The sequence below is a fragment of the Phodopus roborovskii genome, unplaced genomic scaffold (genome assembly GCF_943737965.1).
Source record: "Phodopus roborovskii unplaced genomic scaffold, PHOROB, whole genome shotgun sequence".
Lineage (NCBI taxonomy): Eukaryota > Metazoa > Chordata > Mammalia > Rodentia > Cricetidae > Phodopus > Phodopus roborovskii.
The window spans coordinates 67,276,783-67,301,794 of NW_026126418.1; the positions used below are offsets into that span (position 1 = coordinate 67,276,783).

Genomic DNA, 25,012 nt, shown 5'->3' on the forward strand with positions numbered 1-25,012 from the left:
GTTCTAGAAGGTTCTGTCACAAAAACACTAACAGAGTTTCTGGTGACTGCATCCTGGGGTCCTCTATACTAAACCAGTGTGGCAGCCACAAATGCCTAAAACTGCGAGAGCTTAACTGGGGGTTGGGAGCACTGTGCTGGAAACCAGAGCAGTGGGACCCCGGCAGGCCTGCCGAATCAGGACCTGTGAGCCCTTTTCCTCAGAGCACAGTCAGGGCACATGTCTCTCCTCCACAGGCTAAAGCAGCCCATCTAGCCTGGGGCTGAGCCCCGAGGTGTGGCCTGCAGTGTGGCCTTCATGAGGGCCTCCTCAGCTGCCAGTTAGCTATTAATCTCCTCAACTCCCGCCGGTTCAATGATCAACCCAGAAAGGCGAGTCTGGCAACAGCCAAACCTGCAGCCAGTTACTAATTAACACCCTCTCTGGGGATGCCTTTGAACCCCTCCTGCCCTTGGAGAACCCACCTGTTTGGCTCCTTCTCAAAGATTCCCCTCCACCCCACCACCTTGCACCACAGCAAAAAGTTGGAGGCTGGGAAAAGCCAAAGTGAAGAGCAAATGCTTGTCTGAGTGGAAGAAGAAACGATTTGGAGCCTAGGGCCCACCTAGAGGTCAGCAAGACCAAACACCATGTCTCCCTGCCTGTGCAGAGTTTTATTCTAACACAGGGCAAGTTTCCAGGCTAGAATTGAGCCTGAGGAGCCCTGAGCAGTGCAGAACGAACGATCTCACTGGGGGAGAGGACAAGAGAGTGTAAGTCCCACATGCAGGCTGGCTGGAGCCTCCGTTGCCTGTACAGCATCCTCCAGGGAAATAGGGCCTGTGAGAGCATGAGGGAGCCAAGGGAGGCTCAGCAGGTACACAGGAGCTGGGACCACTTCAGTTCCTAGTCAGAGCTCCTGGGGCTGAATTCTGTCCTGACCTTAGTGTCCTGTATCTCCCTAGGTCATGTGCCCCTCAGGGGAACTGGTACAGGGCTACCTGAGATACCAAATGGTAGGTATAACTGATCCCTGACTGAGTCCCTTCAACAGCAACTTGGGCAAATAATTCTCACCTCTCCTTACTCTGAAACAGTCTCCATGCAGGGTAATGGGTGTCCCATTTTTAGGGGTGACCCAGTCACTACATATTAACCTCTGAGACCCACCAGTTATGGTAAATAGACCTCACCCAGCCCTTCCTTCCCTCCTGCCCACCTCCCAGTACCCTGAGTTGACCCACCCCACCCTGCCTAAGGTGGACTGGTGCCAGCTCCATGCACAAGATCCTTGGACAAAGCCACTTTTACCCAGCCCACATGACAGACCCACCATTATAGCCTCTCAACCCAGGTTCTAACGCCTAAGGTCTTATGTGGCCACCAAGAAGGATCTGAACCCATAGCTCTGGGGCCTACTGAGCATGAAGATTCTGTTCCAGCCCACCAGAAAGCCAAGCCAGGCATAGAATGTGTATGCAGCTGTTACCTCTAAGCTTGCCCAATGACTTTCAGGAAATGCACAAGCCAGTGTCTGCACGCAGAGTCTTGAGGCTTGCTCTGCAAGCTCAGTGCAGAAGGGAACTTCCCTTTTTCAGGGGGTAGGGTGGCCCCAGGGTTGCAAAGGGGGTGGAGTGGCCTAAGGTTACCCCCAGCAACCAAACTTATTCCTATTTCCTGAGCCCACTCTCCCTTCCTCCCAACCACCTGGTATGTGGCTGAGATGAGGTCTCAAACCTCTGAGTTACCATCCTTAGAGGCAGCAGAAAGGACTAGGGTTGGGCCTGTAGGCCCCACCCTTGTAGAGAGAGCTGGCCCAGAGGGAAGAACACTGCAGATGTGATGAGCAATTCTCAGCCCCTAAGTCCTCAAGGCCCTACTTCTCAACTTCCATCCCCCGAGACAGGGGAAACCCCAGGGACTGCCCACAACAGGGTGCTCTCCTGACATATAGAGACTCACGTGTAGGTACCAGGCAGCTTGTTTATGAGGCAGGTTGGCCCCAGCCCTGAAAGGCTCAGGGTATTGACAGGGTGTCAGGCGGCCGAGCTCAGGGGAGTTTCAGGATGAAGGGAGCACCAAGGGAAGCCGCCCTTAGCAGAAAGAAGGCTTTCATGCAACCAGCTGTCAGATCTCAGCAGATGGCCCAGACAGAAACGGACCAGTGGGGCCTGAAGTGTGTGGTGTCATTGAGAGTGTCACCTGGCTTCTGGTACCTCTACCTAATTTTTTTTAATGTGCACTGATGAGGAAATCAGAACCACTGGACAGCTGTGAGCTGCCATGTGGGTGATGGGAATTGAACCCAGGACCTTTGGAAGAGCAGCCAGTGCTTCCAACAGCTGAGTCATCTCTCCAGTCCTGGTACCTTTATCTTGACCTGCTCTTACTCTACTCCTAAGGTTCCCTCCATGGACACCTGTCTGCCAAGCTCTCTGCTGCTGCTCTTCTCTAAACTTCTTCCTGTGCTCCTTCCACAAAGGGTATGATCCCTTTTCTGCACCCCTCTGGCTTGACAACATAACATGCATGGACACAGACATCCAGGCTATAGGCCAGCACTTCGAGATGGGACTTACCTGGCAGACAGGCGCACTCATGGGTGGTGTCCCCCGTAGGGCGGCAGGTGCCCCCATTCTGGCAGGGTGAGGGGCTGCAAGGCACGTAGGGTAGTTCACAGTGGGGACCAGTATGGGTGGCGCGGCAGGCGCAGCGATAGGAGCCGATCTCATTGTGGCAGGTGCCTCCGTGGCGGCACAGCCCAGGGTTCTGGCTGCACTCGTTAACATCTTGCCTGCAGGTGGGGCCATGGAAACCAGGTGGGCAGCCACAGATGTACGAAGACTCAAAGGGCAGGCACTGGCCACCATTGGCACAGGGGTTGGAGGCACACGGGTCAGCTTGCTGACATGACTTTCCTGGGGAGAGGGGTGGGTAAGAGCGTCAGCTGTAGCCAGGGCCTCCCTATGAGCCCATGGCAGATTTGGACATCATGGAGGCACCAACTAGGGATGATTCTTAGTACCTGCTGTGAACATCTTTCTGCACACAGAGGACTGGGGATTACAAGAGACCAGGTGACCACCCAAGGACAAAGACAGGAGTAGGAATGGGTTGCCTAAAGTTTGTACACCACATATATAACCAATGGCAGCTCAAAGCATCCTAGCAAGGAGAAGGTGAGACCAGGGCTGCATGAGGGCTCCCCCTTTGCTCACAGAAATAGTGAGGGTTCAGGGCTCTGGAATAGTGCAGGCAAAAATCAGACAGTTCGGGGCTGCAAAAGGGCCAGAGTTCATTACCAAGATTTTTCTAGATAGTAGTTGCCTTCTTATCTCTGAGCTAGAAGAAAGTGTGGCATACCAAAGTATCTCAAGGCAAATAGATAGTATGGTAGCCTGGACTACTATAAGGGTCCCAGCCATGAATTTCACAACTTTCCTACAGCCCTTACCTGACCATCCTGGGGGACAACGGCACTTGTATTCTGTGAGAGTGAGCAGGTCACAGGTACCCCCATTGCGGCAGGGGTTAGCTAGGCAGGCATTGTCCAGAGGTGTCAGGCAGAGGGGCCCAGAGTAACCCAGGGGACAGCTACAGGCATAATTCACAGTGCCACCATGGTCCACAACATGGCATGTTCCAGCATTCTTGCAGGGTGTGCTCAGGCATGGATTGGGGTCCTGGCATCGTTGGCCCACGAAGGGCCCACTGCAGCTGTTGACAGACATACAGGGCAGTTAGCTCCCAGCCCTCCTTTCTGTCATGGCCACAGCTATTCCCACCCGGGGCAGCAGGTGCAACTGGAATCAGGTTCTAGAACAGAGACACAGTGGCTGCTTGGTGCTTGGGCAGAGGTTCTTGAGATGACATTTCTGGAGCGTGAACCAGTACCTCAGAGGCTCTCCCTTTAAAGTGGGTACTTTCACGTACTACGTGAACTTCACCTCAATAAAAAGAAATAATAATAACTGCTAATTGGGGCCAGGCTACAGACAAGACCAGCTTGAATTTCAGACCAGGCAGATTTCAAACCTGTGGGTCTATACTTGCAGACAGCCATGGAGAAGGGGCCCCAGCAGGCCCAGCAGAGCCCCCAAGGCGGGGGGCACTCTGTGAAATTCTCATTTGGGAGGCTGATCTGCTTTTCTCTCCCAGCTTCTGTCATGAATATGCATCATCTGAGTAATAAAAGAGTTCACGGTTCCTTCGACTTTCAAACATCAATAGCACAGTAAACGCGGGAAGCGAGACAGACTGGAGAGTGTATGTGCTTTCTTTCTATTCAGTTCCTGCCCCATAGCAAGGGGGCTATGCCAGGATGCAGGCTGGCACCCACTCTCTACAACTCAGCTCCCAGACACGGGTTCCTCATATCATACCCCTGGCAGCAATGGCATCCCCTCAGGGGACAAATTAAATTTCCAGACACAAGTTCTCTGTACGTCCAGCAGTAGTAGCACCGTTCTCTGAGACACAATGCAGTGAAGGATAGCCCTCCTCAGCTCTTTGTGGAAACTCCGTGCTTAGACTCACTGGTTCCCTGAAGGGACAAGCTCAAGGTCCACCACTGCCCCAGCCATTGCCTTAGCCACCTGCCTGCCATAAATTCCCAGACCCCATTCCTGCCCCACCTCCAGGCCCCACACTCCCAGAGAAGGCTCTGGGAGCAGCCAAGCCAAGCTCTTCCCAGAGGCAAAGGCTCTGAGGCAGAACGTGCTGCCTGACAAAGCAGCTCCATGGAGGGGTCTGGGTAGACATAGCCCCTACCAACAGAGCCTGCCCACTGAGACAGACTGTCCCTTGATCCCCAAGCACCCAAAGTTGAGGCTGTAACCTGCCCCACACCCCACCTCCAGTGCCAGCCTGCTGGCCTCCACTTGCTTCTCAACTGCTATTTATAACCAAACCTCTATGTGTGAGTGGCCCCAGGAGAGACCACCCCACTGAGAGCTGCTGGAGGCAGCTTGGGGCCTGGGGTCAGGTATCTCAGCAGAAAAACTGGGAGGCATCTGTCCTCTCTGAAGCCTTTCATCTGTGTCCATGGCTTGGGTATGGAGGACACAAAATGGCCACTCCGGAGACCATCTGTTGCCAGAAGCCAAAAGTCTCAAACCAACTGGCTTAAAGAAAACAAATCACCCCCTCCCCCAGGGAGTTAACTCAAGCCTTTGCAATGGTTCCTGCACAGCATGGGAAGTGTGCGTTTGGTGTGTGTGTGTGTGTGTGTGTGTGTGTGTGTGTGTGTGTGTCAGGGTGAGAGGCATCTGGCTCCTCCTGCATGGGGTATCCTTGAAGGGCACCTCCCCACCAGTGTGACTGGCCACTGAGATCCACACCTGCTTCTCTGGGGCACCTAGGCTCTGGCAGAGCCACACTTGGGGAGGCTAGGAGGCAGACATTGCCTTTGCTACTCATGGATCCAGTTACTAACCGGCTGGAGAGGCCGCTGGGAGCCTGGGATCTGCAGGCTGAGCTGGCCCCTAGAAGCAGCCCTCCTCTCTGGATCAATGCCCCTTTGTCGGGCAGAGTTGGCCTCAGCCCACTTGGAGAAAAGGTTTTTTTTTTCTTTCCCAGCCACTGGTGAAGCCGCGGGGGAGGGGGTGTTGAGGGACAGAGGGAGCTTCATCTTCAAAGCCAAATGGAGCTGCCGTCCACCCATCCCTGCAGTCTAGGGGAGTGGGGGGGGGGGAGCTCTTGGCCAGTGAGACTGAGGATCTAAGAGGCGGGAAGATTTTTCTGGGTGGAAAAATGGGGCAAACACAATGCCATTCTGGGTCTCCAGCCCTCAAGCAACTCCCTATTAGGTTTTTAAATGTATAGACACTGAATGTAGCCAAGGCTCTAGACCTGCTCACACTCCTCTTCCCCTGCAGCCAGGGGCTGTGTTCCCTATAACGCCCTGAATAGGAACCACAATGGGAGGACTGGGGGAACCTGCCTAAGCGTGATGTACACTTGCCAGCGCGGCCGTGTTCTGCTGGACCAGCAAGGGGGAAAATATGGCCAATAAATCAGGCACCAGCAGTATGGACAAAGGGCATCAGGGAGCAGGTGCGGCTGTAGAGGGGACAGCTGCTCCTGCTGGGTGCGGCCAGACGCCAACCCCAGCGGGTGGAGCAGGAGCTGGGGAGCCAGTGGCCAGGGAAGCTCCTCCGTGGGGGAATGTGGTGACTGAGAAGGCCCATTGTCTGCCCCACTGCCACCCTGAGCTTGGGGACACCATAGTGCAGGCATGTTGCCTAGCTGGGCCTAGGGGAGGGAGGCCACTGTCCACCACCACCTACATAACACAGCTGGAAGACCAGCAGGGATACCTGGATGGGACCATCCCTCAGATGCCTGGAGCCGGGTGGCAGGGTCTAGCTCAGGGGCAGCTGGGGAGCGTGGGGGAGGGGGAAGGCCCTTCTCCTCTGTCTGTACCACCTAGCCACATTCTTTCCTCATAGCATCCATGTGTCCCTAAGACGGTAGAAGGGACCTTGAGGTCACAGCTGGGCTACAGTCATGGCCACAATCCCCAGCATCAGAGACCATTTGGTCCTCAACGCTGTGGTTGAGAGCAATGAAAAGGCACCTAAACCCTGCATGGGAAGCTGTAGCCAACAGTGTACATTCACTGGGGAGTCCCTAAGCACCAGACCAGAGCCGCCCTGAGCGACCTAGAATGTCCTCTGCTTCCCCCGAGTCCTCCTATCCAGGTGGCAGAAGGATCCTTCCAAGGACTGAAAGGTGGGACTTCAGGACAGGAGCCTGAACTGTGTCAACAAGATGAGAACTCTGCCAAGCTCTGGCACTCAAGGCTTCCCGCAGTGGGAACCTGGCCACGGCAGGTGCGCCTCCCTTTGCTTCCTTCTTGAGGCCTCCTAAGGTACCTACTTCTCCACTTTGCCTCTTCTACATCACATACTCCAAGGCCTGAGGTGTGACCTGCCCCACTGTGGCTGGCTGCAGGTGAGTGGCAGGCAGGCTGGGGCCCAGGAAGGGGGCAGGCTTCCGCAGATGCAGAGGAGTACAAATGGCCCCTGTGCCCGTCATCCCACAACTGCTGGGTGCGCTTTGTTGGCGGCTTCAGTATTTCTACTGTGCTGCCTCCCACCTCCCTGGCAGCGCTGCTCCATAGAAATGTGATTCCCCAAAGCATCCGGAGGCAGATGTTGCTGCGGCCTCTCACCCGGGACTAATTCTAAATTGTGCTGTTTTCCTTTCCAAACTACATGGCCATCTGCCACCCCCAGGGGACAGATGACAGCTCCTCCACCCCAAAATGAGGAGGGGCAGAGGGACTGTGGTGGGAGCTTCTTAGCTCCTGCCATTGATGGGTTTATGGTCTGGTCAAGCAGGGCTGGGGAAAGGAGTAGAGGGTCTATTAAATATGGCTTGCGGTGGGGGGGGGTCCTCAGTGCTGGAGACCCTTCATTGGCTTCCCAGAACCTAGTGGCCAGAGGAACTTTCAAGCGAGAGAAAGCACTTCCAGAAGGGGGTGAGACTTGTAGGGCCCTCCCAGCTCTGCTTCAGCCGCTACACAGTGAGGCGAACCACTCAGTTTAGCCTCAGTTTCACAAGAGAGCTGTGTACGTGTGTGTACACTCGTAAGCATGAGTGTACAGGTGTGGGGGTGGCTGTTGAAGGGGGACCCTTGCAGCAGGCACCAACAGATCCAAGACGCTGAGGGACTGTCATTCTGGGGTACGGCTAGGTTTGATTCACAAAGGTGTGGTCCTGTCCCTTGGGGAACACATTCATTGCATAGGTAAGAGCACCCATCTGAGGACTGGAAGGCATCACAGGCCCCTATCTGAGCACCAAGATCCCTGCTTATTCTTCTCTGAGGCCAGGGACCTGCAGGGAGGCATCTGATCCCCTGGGCCCAGAGTACACACCAGGTCTATGATCCAAAGTGTGAGCAGAGGCTGGCCTCCCCATCCAGTGCATTATTGTATCCCTCAGTCCCCCACACCAATAAGAGTATCTGGCACAAGGTGGTGGTGGCGGAGGGAGCCCTTGTCTTCATCCATCCCTTAGGTCTTCTCTACCTGTGTCTAGAGCTACCCAAGTATAGCGGGTTTTGCAAACTCCCACTCAACAAGTAGTGGCCATGCACTTATAACTCAGGGAAGGTTCAATGTAGAAATATAGATTTCTGGGGGCTGCAGAGATGGCTCAAGTGGTGAAGAACACTGGCGTCCCTTCCAAAGGACCAGTGTTCAATTCCCAGCAACCACATGGCAGTTCACAACTGTCGGTAGCTCTAGTTTCAGGTGATCTGACACCTTCATACAGACAATCCCAAATGTACAGTAAATAAAGGACTCTTTGAAGAGAAAAAGGAAGGAAGGAAGGAAGGAAGGAAGAACAGAAGGAAGGAAGAAAGGTAGATTACTTCTCTCCAGTCTGACTTTGTTCTGTTCAGCTAAAACGCGGTAAGGCTGGCCGCCTGCCACCTAGCCTTCCCACAATGGGTCCCAAACCAGGCCTACCTCTTAAACAGCCTACCCTGTAGGGTTTTCCCAGGGTCAACAATCCCAGCCCCATCCTTGGCAAAGGCTTCTGGGAGCAGGAGAGAGGTTCTGGCACTTTATTTATTTTTTTCCCTGAGCAGAGGCCAGTTCAAGGTCCCCCCCCCCCAAATAAATCCCAGTGCCTTGCAGAAGGAAGGCATCACAGAAGGCTGAGCAGTGGCTCAGTGACCTGCTGACTCCCTGGTGTTCTCCCTGGTTCAGAAACAGTCCGTTCAAAGTCCAAAAGACAGAAGACCCCTGCAAACCACAGCCCATCCCTTTACTTCCCCACAGCCCTCAGCACAAACAGCATACAAGATCCTAGCTTCCTATCAAACCTGCCTGGATCCAAACACTTATCTGAAAATCATTCAGAACACAGGGGGTGGGAATAGCCCCCTTCAACCTCATGGTCTCTTGATTTCATACTCACAACCAAGCATCCTTCCCCACCCTGGCTAGATGAGGTACATAAGCATATGGGTGTCCATGCAGCTCAAGGCACTGATAGCCTTTTCTCAATGGGGACAGCAACATTGCTACTTATAGCCAGTGCCTATGGTTGCATCCATCCCAGCAGGGATGGCAGGCAGGGATAACTGAACTGTGGTCTCCTCCCAGCCCCTGAGGCCCTGCCACTCACTGGCTGCCACAGCAGCAGCAAGCACTGTGGGTGGGTAGAATGTCCTGCACCAAACAGCTGCTGTTGAGACTGTAGTGGACAGAGGAGAGTGGGTCACAGCGGGGGCAGGTGTAGCATGTCTACAGGTGGCTACAGGTGCTAGCCAGGATTGAAGCCAGGGCCCAGGCTTTCCAGCTCAAAGAACCACTCCCAGCACACTCAGCTTTTTTGTCTTCAAATCTTTCCCCCCAGTTGCATCCTTGGGTGGTTTAAAATATGCTGGAAAAGGAAGCTCAGGAAAAGCACCCGCTTCCTGGCCTGGCTCAGGGAAGCCCTTTGTGTGGGAGACAGTTGAGGTTGGAACCTGCCCTCCAGGGAAGCCACCTTTCCCACTACAGGGAAAACAATGCCCCTGGCTGCTGCCTGTGAAGGCCCCTTTGAGGGGACCAAAGGCTCCTGGGGGAGGGGCAATCAAATAATTTCCTGGAGTTGGTCTGTGGGAAGTGGTGACCCATGGGAGCAGGGGTGGTGGGGGACCCCACCCAACCTGCCCCTTCCACCATTGGCAAAAGCATCACCCAGCAAACTGGGGTCACCAGGAAGCAGAGGTCACTGCTAGGGTGTGAAAAACACCTGCTAAAGCTCCTGCTTCCACTGGGGACAGTTTCCTGCTTAATCTTCCTAAAACACAGAGAGCCCCAAGTTTCAGGCAAGGCTAAGAATTTGACTTCCTTTGGCACGCCACAACGCCCGACAGCCACTCTGAGTGGTCCTGGGGACTCACAGGGACAAGCCTCTGTGTAACAGCAGTACCAAGGAAAGCTAGGGATGGCCACAGCCAACAAGTACAGGCCACTCTGGTCTGTGTAGCTCAGCCCTGCACCTATAGCTACTCAGGCTAAGTGAAGAGCTTCGTCCAGAGCGAGACGAAGTCAGACGCCCTACACTGAGCTCTACGACAAAGCCAGAAGCAGCGTGCCTCCTGCCCATCTCTGCTTCCTCATGTAAATGTGAAGACGGTGAAGGTGGCTGCTCAGGTCCAAAAGGCTAAACTGGCCCTTGGATGTTAGAAGCTTCACTTCACTAGACCCTTACTACAGTTCTAGAGGTAGGCTAGGCCCATTTTACAGATGGGAAGACAAAGGCTCAACAGGTTCTATACACACACCCCAGATTCTATAGTACTTAATTCCTTTGTCCATGGTGGACTAGCCTTTGCTCAGAGAACAGTCACAGGCAGAGCAAAGTAGTAGAGGCTTCTTGGGAAAGTGGAAAAGGTGCCCCTATGTCCCAAGCTGCCTCATCCCCCTGTCTAGATTGTGGCCTGATCACCTGCTCTCCCAGAAAGAAAGGGCAAAGCACATAGTAGAGGAGTTTGGCTGCAACAAAATTCCTAGGGAAGGGGCAGGGTTCTTAGTGAGAAGCCTAGGAATCGAAAGGCCCCTGCCACTGCAAGAGAAATCTCAAAACTCCTAGCTTCTCCAAACTCCTCAGGACCCTCCAAGTAGAAGGGTTGCCCGATGCCATCCCTGTGGCCACCCTTCCCAACTGTGGGCTCTGAAGACTGCAGTGAAGCCCATGTCCAGCTACCCACTGGGGCAGAGCCACCGGCTACTGGGCACACAAAGAGAGACAGACCTTGGCTGCATTCTTCTGAGGCTCCCAGGAAACCCGCATTCAGTGAATCCTTCGGATGACTGGCTGAAGTGCAGACTGCAGTTTTGGTGGGGGCCCCAGAGGTCACCCCAACCCTTCAAAACTCAGCAGCTCCCACCCCAGCCAAATGTTTTCCAACAAGAAAAGAGCTCCCATGCCAGGGACGTCCCCACACCCCAACAGACAGCTAGATAGCCTCATCCCCATCCTGGTCACAAAAAGTCTCACAGTGTACCGGCCATCCATGAGAAACTCTCACTCTGCTTCAGGACGCGGTAAACTCTAGAGGAGAGGGACAGCCAATTGAGTATACTCTGCCCTAGAAGGCGTCCAGAGAGGAGTGGGCGCTCTAGGGCTGGGACCTGTATGGGGTCCGGGGTGTCCCAGGGCAGTTGGTCTAGGACAAGCTTTGGGCTTGCAGGTTCTGGACTCTCTGCGCCTTTAGACACTGATTCCCCCATGCCTGGCCTCTTCTCTTATATTTTTTGGTTGTGAGCCTAGCCTTAATGGCTGAACCATCTCTCTAGCCTGCCTAGCCTCTTCTTAAGCATCAGTTCACTGACATCCCTGTGACCTCCCAAAGCCTTAGCTGGGGTTGAACAAAACAAAAAGAACATTTCCCCATTAAGTCAGAGCCATCCAAGGTCAACCCAGCATTTTCAGCAGCTTCACGATAGCACAGTGAGACCCAAAGACAAACGAAGCCCAGTACACCAGCAGTAAGGCCAGCCAGCACCTCCAGCATCAGCAGCCCCATGGGATCCTCCAGTCACCCCAAGGAGCTGGGTCCTGTCACATGAAGAGGAAGTATGAGACTGTAGTTGCAGCCCCAAGTCTGAAGGAAACATTATCTAAGCTTTGACCAGGCAGGCACAGGCTAGTGAAACAGAGTGCTAGAAGGGGACATGCTGGCTCAGAGGCCAAGTCCAGAATATAGGAGAGGAGGGAATCCTGCCTGCACTGTGGGTTCTGAAGACTGTGCACCAGATCTTAGAAACCCAGGGCTACCCACCTGGCCCCAGGCCTGCCCCAATCCATCTAACTAGACCACTTAGTTTAGCCTACTTGCCAATACCACAGACTCTGGGCCATGAAGATAGGATACAGCCATGGCTTGACTTGTCATATCACAGTCCCTGGGACACAGCCCCACCTGGTCTTGACTATCAGACTCTGAGACAGAGTTGTGGTCACCCTAGTCTGACCCCTAGAAGAGGAAGTAAAGGAGGAAAGCCCCACATCACAGGACCAACAACCACTAGAAGCCATGATCAACTAGGCCCACACATGAAACAGAGATCCAAGAAGCAGCAGAGGGTCAAGTGCACAGATAGCATCTGCTCCTACCCCAGGCACCTCGGGGCAAAGCACAAACATTGGAAGCCCCGCTTTCCCCCCAAACCTCTCATTTCCAGTAACTGTACTGTTTCCGCTCACTAAGAACCGAAACTGAGAGGAAATGGTGGGAGGCAGGTCCCCAAGCCCAAGACCCGAGCTGCTGTTCTTCAGACCTGGGTGATCTTTCCAGCTTTTACCACCCACATTCCTTCTCATGCACAGCAATGGTCTGAGAGCCTGAAGCCAGCAAGTTGGGATCCCAGTGTGAGCTGCTTCCCCTGGGGTCTCTCTGGGATCTGGCCTATGCAGACAGGGTCTTTAAAGTAAGGACACTGGCTCCATCAGTAAAGTGTTTTCTGAGCAAGCATGAGGACTTAAGATCAACCCTCAGCACCCACATAAGCCAAGAATGGTGGCACATAGTTGTAATCCTAGCACTAGGGAGGTGGAGACAAGAGAATCCTTGGGACTTGTTGGCCAACCACTCTAGTTGACTTGGTGAGCTCCAGGTTCTGTGAGCAACCCTTTTATAAAAAATAAGATGGAATGCATTAGAGGACACCCAGTGTTGACCTCTGGCCTCCATACACATGCCAAACATACACAGATACATACATGAACACACACATAAAATATTGACTCAGTAGGCAAAGCACTTGCTGTGCAAGTACAAAGACCTAAGTTCAAATTCCCAGAGCCCAGGTAAAAATGTGGGTGTGTTGGCATGTTACTGTAGCCCCAGCCTTCCAAGGAGAGAAGACAGGAGTAGGATCCCTGAAGACCAATGGCTGGCTGTGCAGCTGAATTGATGGGCTTCAAGTTCAGTGCCACACACTATCACAAAAATAAAGGCGGAGGGAGTATGGTGGAGGAAAGAAAGCCGCTGTCAACTTTGTCTCCTCTCCTCCCACTTCCATGCACCCTCACACACACACGAGCACACACATAAGCAACTACAATACCACACACACACACACACACACACACACACACACACACAGGCGCGCACACTTGAGATTCTGGACCGTGGGAAAACCTGCTCCAGGGAGCGGGCTGCTGCCCCAGCTTTCTTCCTGAACTTGATTAAACACAGATGTTTCTCTAGGAAAGTCAGTGGCCTCCATGCTGCCTGCGGCTCCCTGGCCTCCCTGCGGCTGGGCTGTGATTCATACAGGGTGACCCACATGTGGTGTTAAGGCAGGATGCCCAGAGCCAAACTATGGCCTCAAGGCCTGGGTATCATCTTGGAGGGACAGTCCTTTGTCCCCCAGCTCAGGCCTAAGGACTCTCAGGGGTAGAGGTAGCCACCTTTCAAATCCTCAGCTAGTTGCATAAGGAAGAGTTGCTCACACAAGATTGACAGTGCCTCTGGCAGGGCCTGGCTCCCCAGGCCTGTGCTGGGGCTTGGGGCAGACTGGCCTCTGGCACTACCTGTGGTAGAATTTGTTCAGCAAATTAGCAATGTCGACAGATGACAAGGGGCTCATTTACTTAGTTCAGAAGGACAAGCACTTTAAGCACTTCAGTCGCACTAGGGACACCCAGCCAGGTGATAGGATAAGCCAACACAAGCCCAATGACAGCTCCTCTTATCCACCAGTTAGGGCAAGGCTGGTTCCACAGCTGGGGATAGCCATTCCGACCTGTGTCTCAGGGGTGGATATAACTCACCTGCCACACATAGAAACTGCTTTAAAAGCTTGGGGGAGGGGCAGGAAGGAGAGAATTAACCTAGTTAATTCCCTCCAATATGCAAATGACAGGAGCACAGGGAGAAACCAGGGGACAGTTGGGAGGGCCACCTATCCAGAGCACTTCTGTCCCAAGAGCCACTGGAGGGAAGAGCTGCAACAAAAAGGCACGGTTCAGAGGTGAGGTCCTGGGGGACGGGGTGTTCTATTCCTGGAATCGTATGGGTCTTGGGCACAATGAAAAAGCAGCCCCCAAATTCTAAGTCCGTCCAACAACCCCTAGTCCCTACACTGGGAACACTCGGGTCTGGATGGTCAGCTCCCACCTGTGCTTGCTAAGTAGACAGTCCTGTGGGAGACATTATACCCCTCTGAGCGTCAGGGACAACTGAGGAGGTAACCTCCATCTCTAAGGTGAGGGCAGGGCTCTCTGCTCTCATGGAGCTTAGTTCCCCTCCCAGGGAACAGTCAGTGCCTATGAGTGACTGGCAGGTCTGCTCAAGGCTCCCAGTCCATGGAGGGGAAACCACAGCACATGCTGAAGCAGGGCAGGGCCAGAACTTCCCTCCCTACTGCCCCAACACACTGCGCTTGCTGGCTCAAGTCCCCTTCCTGTAGACCCATCCAGGCTACTGTACATGCCACCCTGTGGTGGGCCTCACCCAAAGCTATGGAAGGCCCAGCACACACAGACAAGGCATCCCCCAAGCTTTACTCTTTGGAGACTAAGGCTGACCCCAGAGGCCCACCTTCCCTGGCTTCCCATCTCCTCAGCTGGGTGCCTAGGTAGGGTGGCTGCCATGCCTGCTCCGTACCCTAGGATCCAGAGTTTGCTGAACACTCAGCAAAAATCCTCTGCCTCCACTGTCCTGCACTGGGCACACAGGCTTCACTATATCTTCCTTCAGGATGGAAGGCAAGGTAAGGATGGCCGAGTCTGCCATGGGCACTGGGCAATGTGGGGACTTGGGCACACCAGGCCATTATCACTGACTCACATGGGAGCATACCAGGCCCTGCTCAAGGAACCCTATCGTCCCAGGTGGCAGCACAGACACCTAGAGATGTACATCCTGACCCCTAAGGACTTGTCAGGACTCAGAACAGGACTCATCCTGGTGATGCCAGCATCTGGAATGTAGCCTAAGAGGAGCGCAGAGCTGGCACCCAGAGTGGCACAGGGAGACCCTGACATTATTCACGCTCAAAAAGCAGCGCTCAGTAGCCACCGACAGGGTAACTTCATCCACAGGAAATGGAACAGCAAAGGCTCAGGGACAGAGGGCAGCTCGGTGGGTGCCAGGGATGGGGGGGGGGGGGCTGGCAAGCAGCTGCCTTTGGAGCGATTAAGAGTCTGGAACTGGATAGGTGTGCCGGTTGTGCAATCCATGCCTCCACCAAGCACGCTGTATTGTGCACTTTCCATGGCTCAAATAGCACATTTTATGAAATGTGTAATCTACCACTCAAAAGCCCCGTCTCCCAAATTAGTCCTCAGAACCTGGGCTCTGGGACAGCAAGATAGGGTGGGGTGAGGCCACAAGAAAGACATCTACTGCCCTCCCACCCTGACAATCACTCCCCTCTTCAGTAGGGGTGTCCCCAGCCTGAGGCCAAAATATGCCCCAGCTTGCAGAACTGGCCCTGCCACATGGCTACTTTTCAATCCTAGGTGCTGTTACCTGTAACAGCCACTCTTACACCTGTAGGTTATCCCTGAGCCCAGCCTAGAAACAGCAGGAAAGAGGCTCTGGGGCCCTCTCATGAATGAGGGTAAACTGAGACTGGAGTAAAGTTCACCACAACCAGCTGGTCTGTGTCTTCCAGCCAGCAGATGCCAGGGTGTGCCCTGCCTGGGAAACAAGGGGGATCAGACACATCCTGACGCAGTCACAGCGATGCCCTGAAGCCAGCCGCTCGTTAAAGCTGGTGACGAGTCCCCCTCAGCCTCTGGGAAAGGTCTGGAAAGTTCTGGATACGCCTGCACATGAAGGTGAAAGCTGATGCAAGTTGGCCTTAGGTCCTCTGCCCCCCCCCCCCCGCCGGCCTCTTCACCCTTAGCTTCACCTATAAACTGGAGATGAAACAAACAGGGTAGACCAGGCAGACCCTCAGGGAAAACCCTGCCTACTGCCACCAAGTTTCCGGGGCTGATCATGGCAGCCCTGGTTCTGCCAGTGCTGCTACCTTTATGTTTTTGAGGAAAGCAACGTGGATTCCACTCTACTGCAAAGCCACATCCTCTCACTATTTATAGATGAGACGTGAAGCACATCCCTCCCCACATGATACAGCTCAACCCCTCAGCCCTGCCTGCCACTGTCCTCTGGGCCCTGTCTGACCAGTGTGTACTGCCCCACCACAGGGGCCAGGGGCCAGGGGCAAGGACCACTAGAGCCAGCTTTCTTTTGCCCCAGTGGAGATTCCACCTTTGACTCTGGCTATGGAACTTTGTGGAGACCCTTCTATCACCCAGCTTCTGGGGAAACCAGCAGCCAGCCCTGGTTATCTACACTCTGCTCAGTTCCTTGAAACAGGGTGCTCCTGCCTGCCTTACCCCACCCTCTTCCTGCTGAGGTCACAGCTTGCTTTCTGTCTCTCTCCTTTTAGCATTATTATTATTCATTCAATGGAAAAACGCTTGGCTGCTGGCCAGAGGCAGGGCTGCCCACAGAGACACTTTCCTTCATGGAACACCCCGCCTCTACTCAGGTGTTCCAGTACCTGGACATCTCCCCACTGGTTCCATGACAAGTGAGGTTGTGAGGCTGTTTTTCACCTGTTTTTCTAACCTCATGTCCTTGAAGGCCAGTCATGGCACTGCACAGATAGGCAGGCCTGGGACAACAGCTTCGACTCTCCTACTGGGGAGGGTGGGACCAACCCAAGATGGCAAGTGACTCAATGGAACAGTAGCAGGGCCAGATGACAGAAGACACATGACATTATGTTGGGTCCCTCCTCAGCCCACCAATCACTTCCGGCCTCACCCCTGTTTCCTCACCAAGGAGGCGGGAAGTGATGGGCCAGGAATGTGGCTATCACATTCTCTGGAGGAAATGGCATCAGCTGAGACACTCTGGTGATCCACTGAGAGATTGTCAGGCCATGGTGGGATAGGCCCACCTGCTATATATCACACACATGCAGCATGGCTATTAATGCTGAGTGGTCCTGGCTCAGATCTGGGCTATACCTGGAATGGACTCGGAACACAGCAGCTGCTTTGAAGTGTTTGAAGGAGCAGCAAGATGGCTCAGAGGGTAAAGGCATTTACTATACGAGCCTGACTACCTGATTTCGATCTCCAGATCTCAGAGAACTGACTCACAAAAAGTTGTCATCTGGCTCCCATACATATGCCTGCTGTGAGAGCACAGACACAGAAAGTCCAAAAAAGGAAACCAAAAGAACCGACAACAGCAGCCATGTCCCAGGCTAGAATCCTCAGAACCAGCCAGCTCATTCCTAAACAGTAATCCAAACAGGCCCACCACACAGCACTTTTGGGATGGTGGATTCATTCATTAACCAACTTAATAAAGGAGAACAAGCGAGACCCTTGAAGCCAGGCTCACGAGCTCACGAGGACAGCATGCAAAAGACAGACATTCTACAGTGTCTACCACCCACAGCTCTTACTCAACCCTTATGCACCACCAGGACATCAATCCTGTATCTGCCCCGATTTAAAGATGGCAAGGCTGAGCTCAAACCTCAAATGTAGGGTGTCCCAAGATTATCATCCATCAGCCCAAATTTCTAAACGCATTTAGAAGATGCCAGCATCACATCTGACTTTGCTTCTGATGAAGTCTCCCTAACACTATGCTTAAGCTCCCTCAGCTCAGAGCCTGCAGCCCTTTGTAAGCCCTTTTGATCAGCAAACTCATGTTTAACCTAAGTGTGTACACCACCCCCTCCACCAGCTCTTCAAATGACAGCTCTTTTTTAGCATTACCCCTCAGCACACACTGGGTCCACAAGGAAGCCACAGTGAACACTAAGCTTCCCCAAAGGGGTTCCGATATCCCACCTCACCCAGCAACTGCCTGGACTGTGCTGGGTGTACAGTGTGCAAAACCAGGCCTTTCCCACATAGTCACTGGCTCGATAGATCTCAGTGGCCCTGAGCATTTTGAGAAGGCACTTGGCACCAAAAGGATTCATTTTTCAATCGTAAGTTCTGAAACTCCCTGTCAAGCAGCTTCGGGGTAAGTTTCTCTGTCTAGGTAGAAGAGGTAATTCACAAGGCACTAATTCGCTTTCCTATGACTCCATCCTTCCCAGGCCCTTCTCAGAGTAGGCAGCACCAGACTGAGGTCTACAGGCTCCAAACCTGCCCCTGAGAAAAAGGGGAGGCTTCTTCTTCTCCTCAGCTAGGAGAGGTGGACTCTCCATAAGTTCTGTGGTCAACTCTTGGATAGGCCTCCTGAGGCCATCCGAAGAAGTGGACAGGGATGGGAATGTAATAGCCACCAAGTAACAGGAGGAGGGGGTCCTCAAGCACCCAAGCCCAGACAGTGAACGAGTCCTCTATGGGCTGGCTACAAAGTCCCCTAAACTACATGGTGAGTCCCAACCTGTACTCATCACAAGCCAGACCTAGCTGTAGCCTTGGCCTTCAGCTCTGCTGACCAGAAATGAGTGTATCTATTTCATCTCATTGGACTTACGGAGTGAGCACAATGGGGCCTCTGTGGACAGACCTCCGTGGTACTCTGAGCCAAACTGAGGCAAGTTTTCCGCCAAGAAGGAAGGGCCTTAGGATCCAATGCAAGACACAAGGCCTGGCACCAAGGTTCTTTAGGTGGCCTAGCTTGACTGCAAGGGATTTGCAAGCAGCACCCCCAAGTTTGGAAGGTGAGAGAGAAAGTACAGCACCATTTTGCCTTTGGCTTGAAAGGTCTTCATACAGATACTAAAATACAAGCTATTGGTGGGACTGCAGCAAGCAGACTGCACCCCATGCACAGCTCTACCAGATAACATAGCACAAGTGTCTGGCGCACAACAGGCCAGGCTGTACCCACTGCCTGGTGGGGCTAAGAAGAAACTACCCCCACCTTCCTCAGTTTGAAGTAAGCAGAAGTAAGAAGACTTTCAGCCCTGCCCTACCAGTGAGGCAGGCAAAGCAAGGAGCACAGTGGCGGGGAAGGGGGTTGTGCATTTTCTGGGAAGCCACGCATAATTAATCACACAGCATTAATCGCCTCCCAACAATAGCTGCTGCCCTTCTACTGAATCCCAGCTGTCGGCCTCTGAATGGAAGGAAATAAGATTTAGGGCATCAAGCGTCCGTGAGGCTTCTGCAGGGGGAGAAAGGGGCCCCCCAAAAAAGCAAAAAAAAAAAAAAAGTAGTGTGCATTCATTAGTGTCTGACAGAAGCACAATCGGCTTTGTCCAATAAACTGCTCACAGACCTGCTTAATTGGCTTCAGTACAGGGCGGGCTGGCCAGGGAGGTGGGGCTGCAGCCCACAGGCTGGGTACTGTAGGCAGCAGTACCCGTTGTCAAGGGGATGGGCCCTTCAGCAGTTGGAATGAGAGCGCGCCATGAAGGCTGGAGCCTGGAGACCTTTCTGTCTGCAGCTTCCAGGGGAGGCCTTAGCCTCCAGCACCTTGCTAGTCTCATCAGAGAGGAGCTCAAGTTGAAGGGCACTAGCCCTAGCCCTAGCCCTGGAGACTTCCCCTGGCTGGCTGGTCTCTGTGGGCAGCCAGGCAGGGATCCTTCCCAAAAGGATTTCCCAGCATGAAGGAGACCTTCCCACCCCCAAGTCACGCCCATTTCACAGCTGAGGACCTGAGGCTGAGGACCTCTGGCATTGAGTCAGAAGGTGGTGCTGCAGCTGCCAGGAGAGAAACCAGACTCCAGTGATTACCCACACCCACCACCCAGGCAGCAGTGCCAACAAGCACCATTCCAACTCTCCCAACCTCACCTTGAACCCAAGGAGAAAGGAGGGGTGAGTCTCGTCTTAATACAGGCACCTTCCACTAGCTAGTGGTTGCGATCCCACCTGGGGGCAGAGGCATGCAGATCTCTTGAGTTGAAGGTCTCTATACATAGTGAGTTCCGGGACTGCCTGAGCTACATAGTGAGACCCTATCTCAAGAAAGCAAAAGCCAAAAACAAACAAACAAAACAACAAAAAAGGGACAATTTTCTGCTTAGTGGTTTCCTGCCCAGAAGAGGGCTCCCAGGTGTGTGTGTATGGGGTGGGGGACTGGGGGTCAGACTCTCAGTAAGTGCTCCAGACTGCCCATCAAAGACATCAATTTCTCAAGCATTTTAAATAAGAAATAGGCCAGGCATTGCTGGTGCATGCCCTTAGTCCCAGCATTCAGGAGGTAGAGGCAGGTGGATTTCTGTGAGTTCAAGGCCAGCCTGGTCTAAAGAGCTCCAAAGCAAAACAGAGAAAACCTGTCTCAAAAAAAAAAAAAAAAAAAAAAAAAAAAAAAAAAAAAAAAAGGAATTAGGGTACCATGGATTCTCAGGAGCCTGAGGGGGCCCATGAAGGAGTGTGCCAACCTCCAGGGGCCAGAGTAGCTCCACACGCGGCATAATTGCTGGTGATTAAGTAATTGCCAGACTTTGTCCAATAAAAGTCAGCACGTGACTATACTCAGCCTCTGGGCTGTCTTCTGAAGACAATGGCCCAGTGTTCTGTCCCCAGAAGGCAGGGGCTCTGCTCTGACAAAAGCAACAGGTCCCCTCAGGGGCGGTACTCACACGCAGGCTTCAGTGCCGTTGGCCACTTCACACCTCCCTCCATTCAGGCAGGTCCCACTTGGCTGGGAGCATCTCAAGCCTGGGGAAGGGTGAGAGGAGAGAGGTCAGTCTGGGTTCTGAGCAGCTGACTCCTTGTGGTCCTGATGGTGGATGGAGACGACTGCCACGGTGTTTGTGTATTAGAGTTACTCAAAGTCGGGTGGTGACAATGGGCAGCCCTTCGGGGATCAATGTTCTGTTCGCACTGTTGTAGTCAGAAATAGGGTGGAAAAGGAATAAGCTGGCTAGGTGTCAGGTGTACAACCCCACTTACTCGAAGTGGACAGCAACAGAAAGAACTGAATGACTCCCAAACTTCTTACAAACACAGCCAAAAGTGGGTGTGGATTAAGAAGCCCAGCAAAGCCCCCGACCAGCCTCCATCCTTGCCTCAGTTCAAACACAAGGTTCGAGGGGGCTGCAGGAGGGAGGGGACAGCCATACTCAAGCTCCCCCGATCGTGGGAAAAAGCGACAGCTGCGGAGCCCGCCACCCCGCCCTCCAACAAAGCGCCGGCCCGGGAATCAGAGCAGCCCATTGTCGCGCCAGGGCCGCCTCCTGGGGCAGCGGGGCCGCACCCGAGACCTGCCCCGCCTCCTCCGACACCCAATACCTGTTCGCAGGCATCTCCAGGGGCAGCCCCCCGCCGCACCCAGGGAGGGGGTCTTAGAGCCCGCACTTGGAAAGAATTCCACCCTCTTCTCGGGAAAGGGCTCTTAATCAAGTCCCTCCCACCCCCAACTTAAAGAGCTCCAGAAATGTAGCCCTGGTGTGGGGACCGAGCTGGAGTGTCACATAAAAACCCACTTTTAAGAGAAGAGCAGGTACTTCTCCGCTCCAATTACTGGGAGACGGGTGCAGCTGGTCACTACGAGACTCCTCAGCAGTGCCCCATTCTGTGAATCCGGCAGGGAAAAAAGCGTACCCCCCCCCCCGCCTCCCGCAGCAGGTTCCAGTCTCTGCTCGAGCATGAGTTCCAAACTTCCTAAGTGAGTGAGTCCCACCCCTACCCTAAGCAGCAAGCCGCCTACACATAGACCCCTTTGAAAGTTTGAATACCGCTAGAGGACAGCGATTCCGAAATCGGGCACTGAGAGTCCAGGGCACATCGCCCCCACCCCGCGCTAAGCAAGGCGAACACAGAGCCCCAACATCCGCCCAAGCACAAACCAGTGGCGAAGAAGGAAAAAAAAATAATGGTCCCAAGAAGCAACAGGAAACCAAAACCGATTCGATTCAAATCGAAAAGTAGCAGGCACAGGCAGCCTGTCCGCCCCCGCGGCGAGCCCCAGGCGTGGCTGCCCAAGTGCGAGTCAGGGTTGAGCCTCCCGGGCCCAGGGCCCCGAAGTCCCAAGGCCCCAAACCGAACTTCCAACATCTTCGGGCGTTCTGGGTAAAGCGAGTCCACCCGGAAGGGGAGCTGAGAAGGATCCCCCTCACAAGCGAGGACGCCAGGCCCCCAGGTCCCGTCCGCCCTCTCCCGCTCCCAACTCTGGCAGCTGGAGCCCTCACTCCCATCCACCCATGGCGCGCGCAAGGCGCAGCCGAAGTTTCCGAAGGGCGCGCGAAGTTGCGGGCTCGCAGGCGCCTACCTCTTGCGGCGAGCGCAGGCAGCAGCGTTAGGCAGAGCAAGGGCGCCAGAAGCCGCGGCATGCCTGCACGCCGGCTGCCCGCTGCCCGGGCGGCGGCCTCTTGCGGTGGCCGGCGGGGATCGGACGTTTACGCGCACCACCGGCGGTCCCGCGGGCGTCCACCCACTGCTGCCCTCTCTTTCCTGGCAGGTGGGCGGCGCTGGGCTCTCAGGGTCTCCCCAGCGCTACTAGGCACCCCGGCTCGTTCCTTCACTGGGCTCGCACCCGCGCCCTGTGCCCCACGCCCCTGCGCTCCCTCCCGCGGCCAAGGCACTAGTGAGGCTCAGGGCAGGCGTGCGCTCCGCCCCCATGGGGGCCCGCCCCTGCCCCGCCCCATCTCAACGCGCTCCGCCCCCGGTTCCTGAGCACCCAAAGCCCCCCTTGCTGGCCCTGTCCCTCCCAGCACCCTGGTGGGCTCTGCGCCTTCTCCGGCTAGAGAGAGCGTCCCGAGCCAGGACCCTGTGTTTTGCAAGACAAGGAAGCTTGGAGGGGTATATAGAGAACAGACACTTAGGGACTACTTCTTGTTCGAAAGTTTACAGAGACCAAAAGTTTGAGCTGGGGCTGCGGAAGGATCAGGCTTTGTGTGTCGCCTCCCTCAGGGACATTTGGCCAAGATTTGCATTTCAATAGCCGAAGAGATTTGGGCCGAGTAGGAAAGGCGAAGCTGACCCGGGAACTAGGTCCCTCTTGGAGCTAGGTCTGGGCCCGTAGGTAGGAGCTGCTGAAGCCCAGTTTGGGAACTCCCGGAGTGAGAGTTTAGAAGTCACGCCCTGACGACGTTGGGTGCGTCGCTGGCCCTGGGGCCCCACTCCTGGGAAACTTTGGTCTCGGTTTTAGGCATCTGGATGAATGAGGCCAGGCACTCCAGCCGTGACTTCCGGAACGCTTGACCTTAAAGGATAGTGGCTTCGCGCCTGCAGCCTCTATAGAAGTGAGCTCGGGGCTCCCCGAGGGAACTCCCCAAAGGGCCAGTGCCTTTCTGAATAAATTGCACTCTCGCTCCCCAGAAGGAATCCGTGTCTAGACGTTCCATGGCCACTCTTTTCACTGGTTCCTGGCTCTGCCCAGCTAAGGTGGCCCGGGAAAGTGCAGAAACCCAGTACAATGACTGCTAACCCAGCGCAGCCTCTCTCAACATGGTTTTCTTTGACCAGTTATCGCTCTACCTTGGTGCTAGACTTGGACATCCTGTGCCAAGCTGATTAGCTCTGGGCGTCCAAGATGCCTTCCTTGTCCCTGTGCAATCAAAGTTCAATGAAATCTGGAATGGACAACATCTCCCCATCCCTAAACAGGATGGTGAGTGCAACACAGGATATAGCCCCCAGCTTATATTGTCCTAGGAGGCTCCCAGAGCAGGGGAATGCCTAAAGGAGCCTTAAATCTTGATAGAACCTGGCAGGAGAATCCTAAAACGGGAAAGTCAAACGAATTTGGGAATCCAGAATTTGGAAGGCAGCCCTTGCCCAGGGAGACAGAAGTGGGTTCATTTCTCCTGCAGCCCTACCCATTGCGCTTGACATACCTGTTTCTAGAGGGTATTCTAGAGAGCCAGTGCAGACCCATTATCCAGGCCCCTCCCCTGCTCCTTTCAGAAGCTGGCATCAAGTGGGGGGAGGGAGGTGTAGCAGCATGGGGTCAGTACCCAGGAGAAAAGGTGCCCAGTGCTGAGAAATATTTATATAACAGATTTGCAGCCCCAGAGAGCAGTTTCCATAGAAGGAAGGGCTGGCTAGCTGTGCAGAGTTCACATACTCAAGACTCTGCAAGTGCCTCTTCTGAGATGGGCTCTGAAGGCCTCTGGCTGCTGGGGTATGGAACAACTATATTCCAGCCTTGCCAAGATGGGCCACCCAGGCTGGCTTGGTTACAAAGGTCTCCTCCTTCCAGAGTCTGGGGAGCAATGCATTGGTCAGGCAGCATCTCCCTACCTGCCATCCTGTCTGTCTACAGGTGCCTGTGTCTCTTCCACTCATGTCCAGCAACGAGTATGGCTACACATCAGACCAGCTGACACCAAACACTTGTTGGCTCTCTTTATAGGTAGAAACCAAGCACACAGCCAGGAGAGATGCATACATATCCTTAGCTACAAAACACTCAGACAGCTGGGCCAGAGAAAGGGCCTGGGTGGGGGCAGGGCTGGGGCTGAGCTCTTGGCAAGTAGGTGTGAAGCTGCTGGAGATAGTGGGCCTCCTCTTCCAGGTAAAACAAGGAAAAGAGATTAGAAAGTAAGAAAACCTGGCCAGTCAGGAAAAAGACCTTCCAGAAACCCAATGGAAGTGAGGAAGAGGTGCCCAGCAAGGCTACCCCAGTGGGAAGTAACTTTTAGCTCCCAGTTGCAGCTTATAATAGGAGCCAGGATAAGTTTCTCAGTCAGGTAAGGCTTCAGAGCCTGGAGTGAGGAGTGGAGAGACAGAGTGGCTAACAGCCACCTCCTTCCTCTCTTGGGGCCCACCTCAGACAATTGGTACAGAGAGGCCACTTAAGTCTGCATTGGGTCAGTCTCCCTCCTTCATTCCCTGGGGTGCCTGCAGGGCATCCCCAAGACTGCAAGGGTTTCTAAGAGCAGAGCAAGTGTTCCCATGCCGGACTCTGGACCCCTCTAAAGCACAGCTGGTCAGCACACAGGCCTTTATGGAGGGCCTGCTGTATACTCACTCTCAGGCTGTGTGACATAAACCTGGAACATTGCAACCACCTGCTTCATGAATACAGACCAGCATGGCCTGGTTGTCCTGGAGAGACCAGGTCTGCATAAGAATATGATGGGCAGCAGAGTCCTAGGAGTACCTGGGATTAGGCCTCCCAAGCTTGGAT

The 25,012-nt window shown here is 54.2% G+C and overlaps 1 protein-coding gene across 1 annotated transcript in view; it reads right to left on the reverse strand.

Moving 5' to 3' along the window:
• The window catches only part of Notch1 (notch receptor 1), a 47,452-nt gene extending 25,023 nt beyond the window's left edge, over window positions 1–22,429 (reverse strand). Inside the window, exons 1-4 of the mRNA XM_051184905.1 lie at window positions 22,151–22,429; window positions 20,520–20,598; window positions 3,434–3,696; window positions 2,559–2,897 (exon numbers count right to left, since the gene is read on the reverse strand). Coding sequence (XP_051040862.1) covers window positions 2,559–2,897; window positions 3,434–3,696; window positions 20,520–20,598; window positions 22,151–22,211 — 742 coding nt within the window. The 5' untranslated portion in view covers window positions 22,212–22,429. The remainder of the gene's footprint in view (window positions 1–2,558; window positions 2,898–3,433; window positions 3,697–20,519; window positions 20,599–22,150) is intronic.
• Between the last annotated feature and the right edge of the window lie 2,583 nt (window positions 22,430–25,012).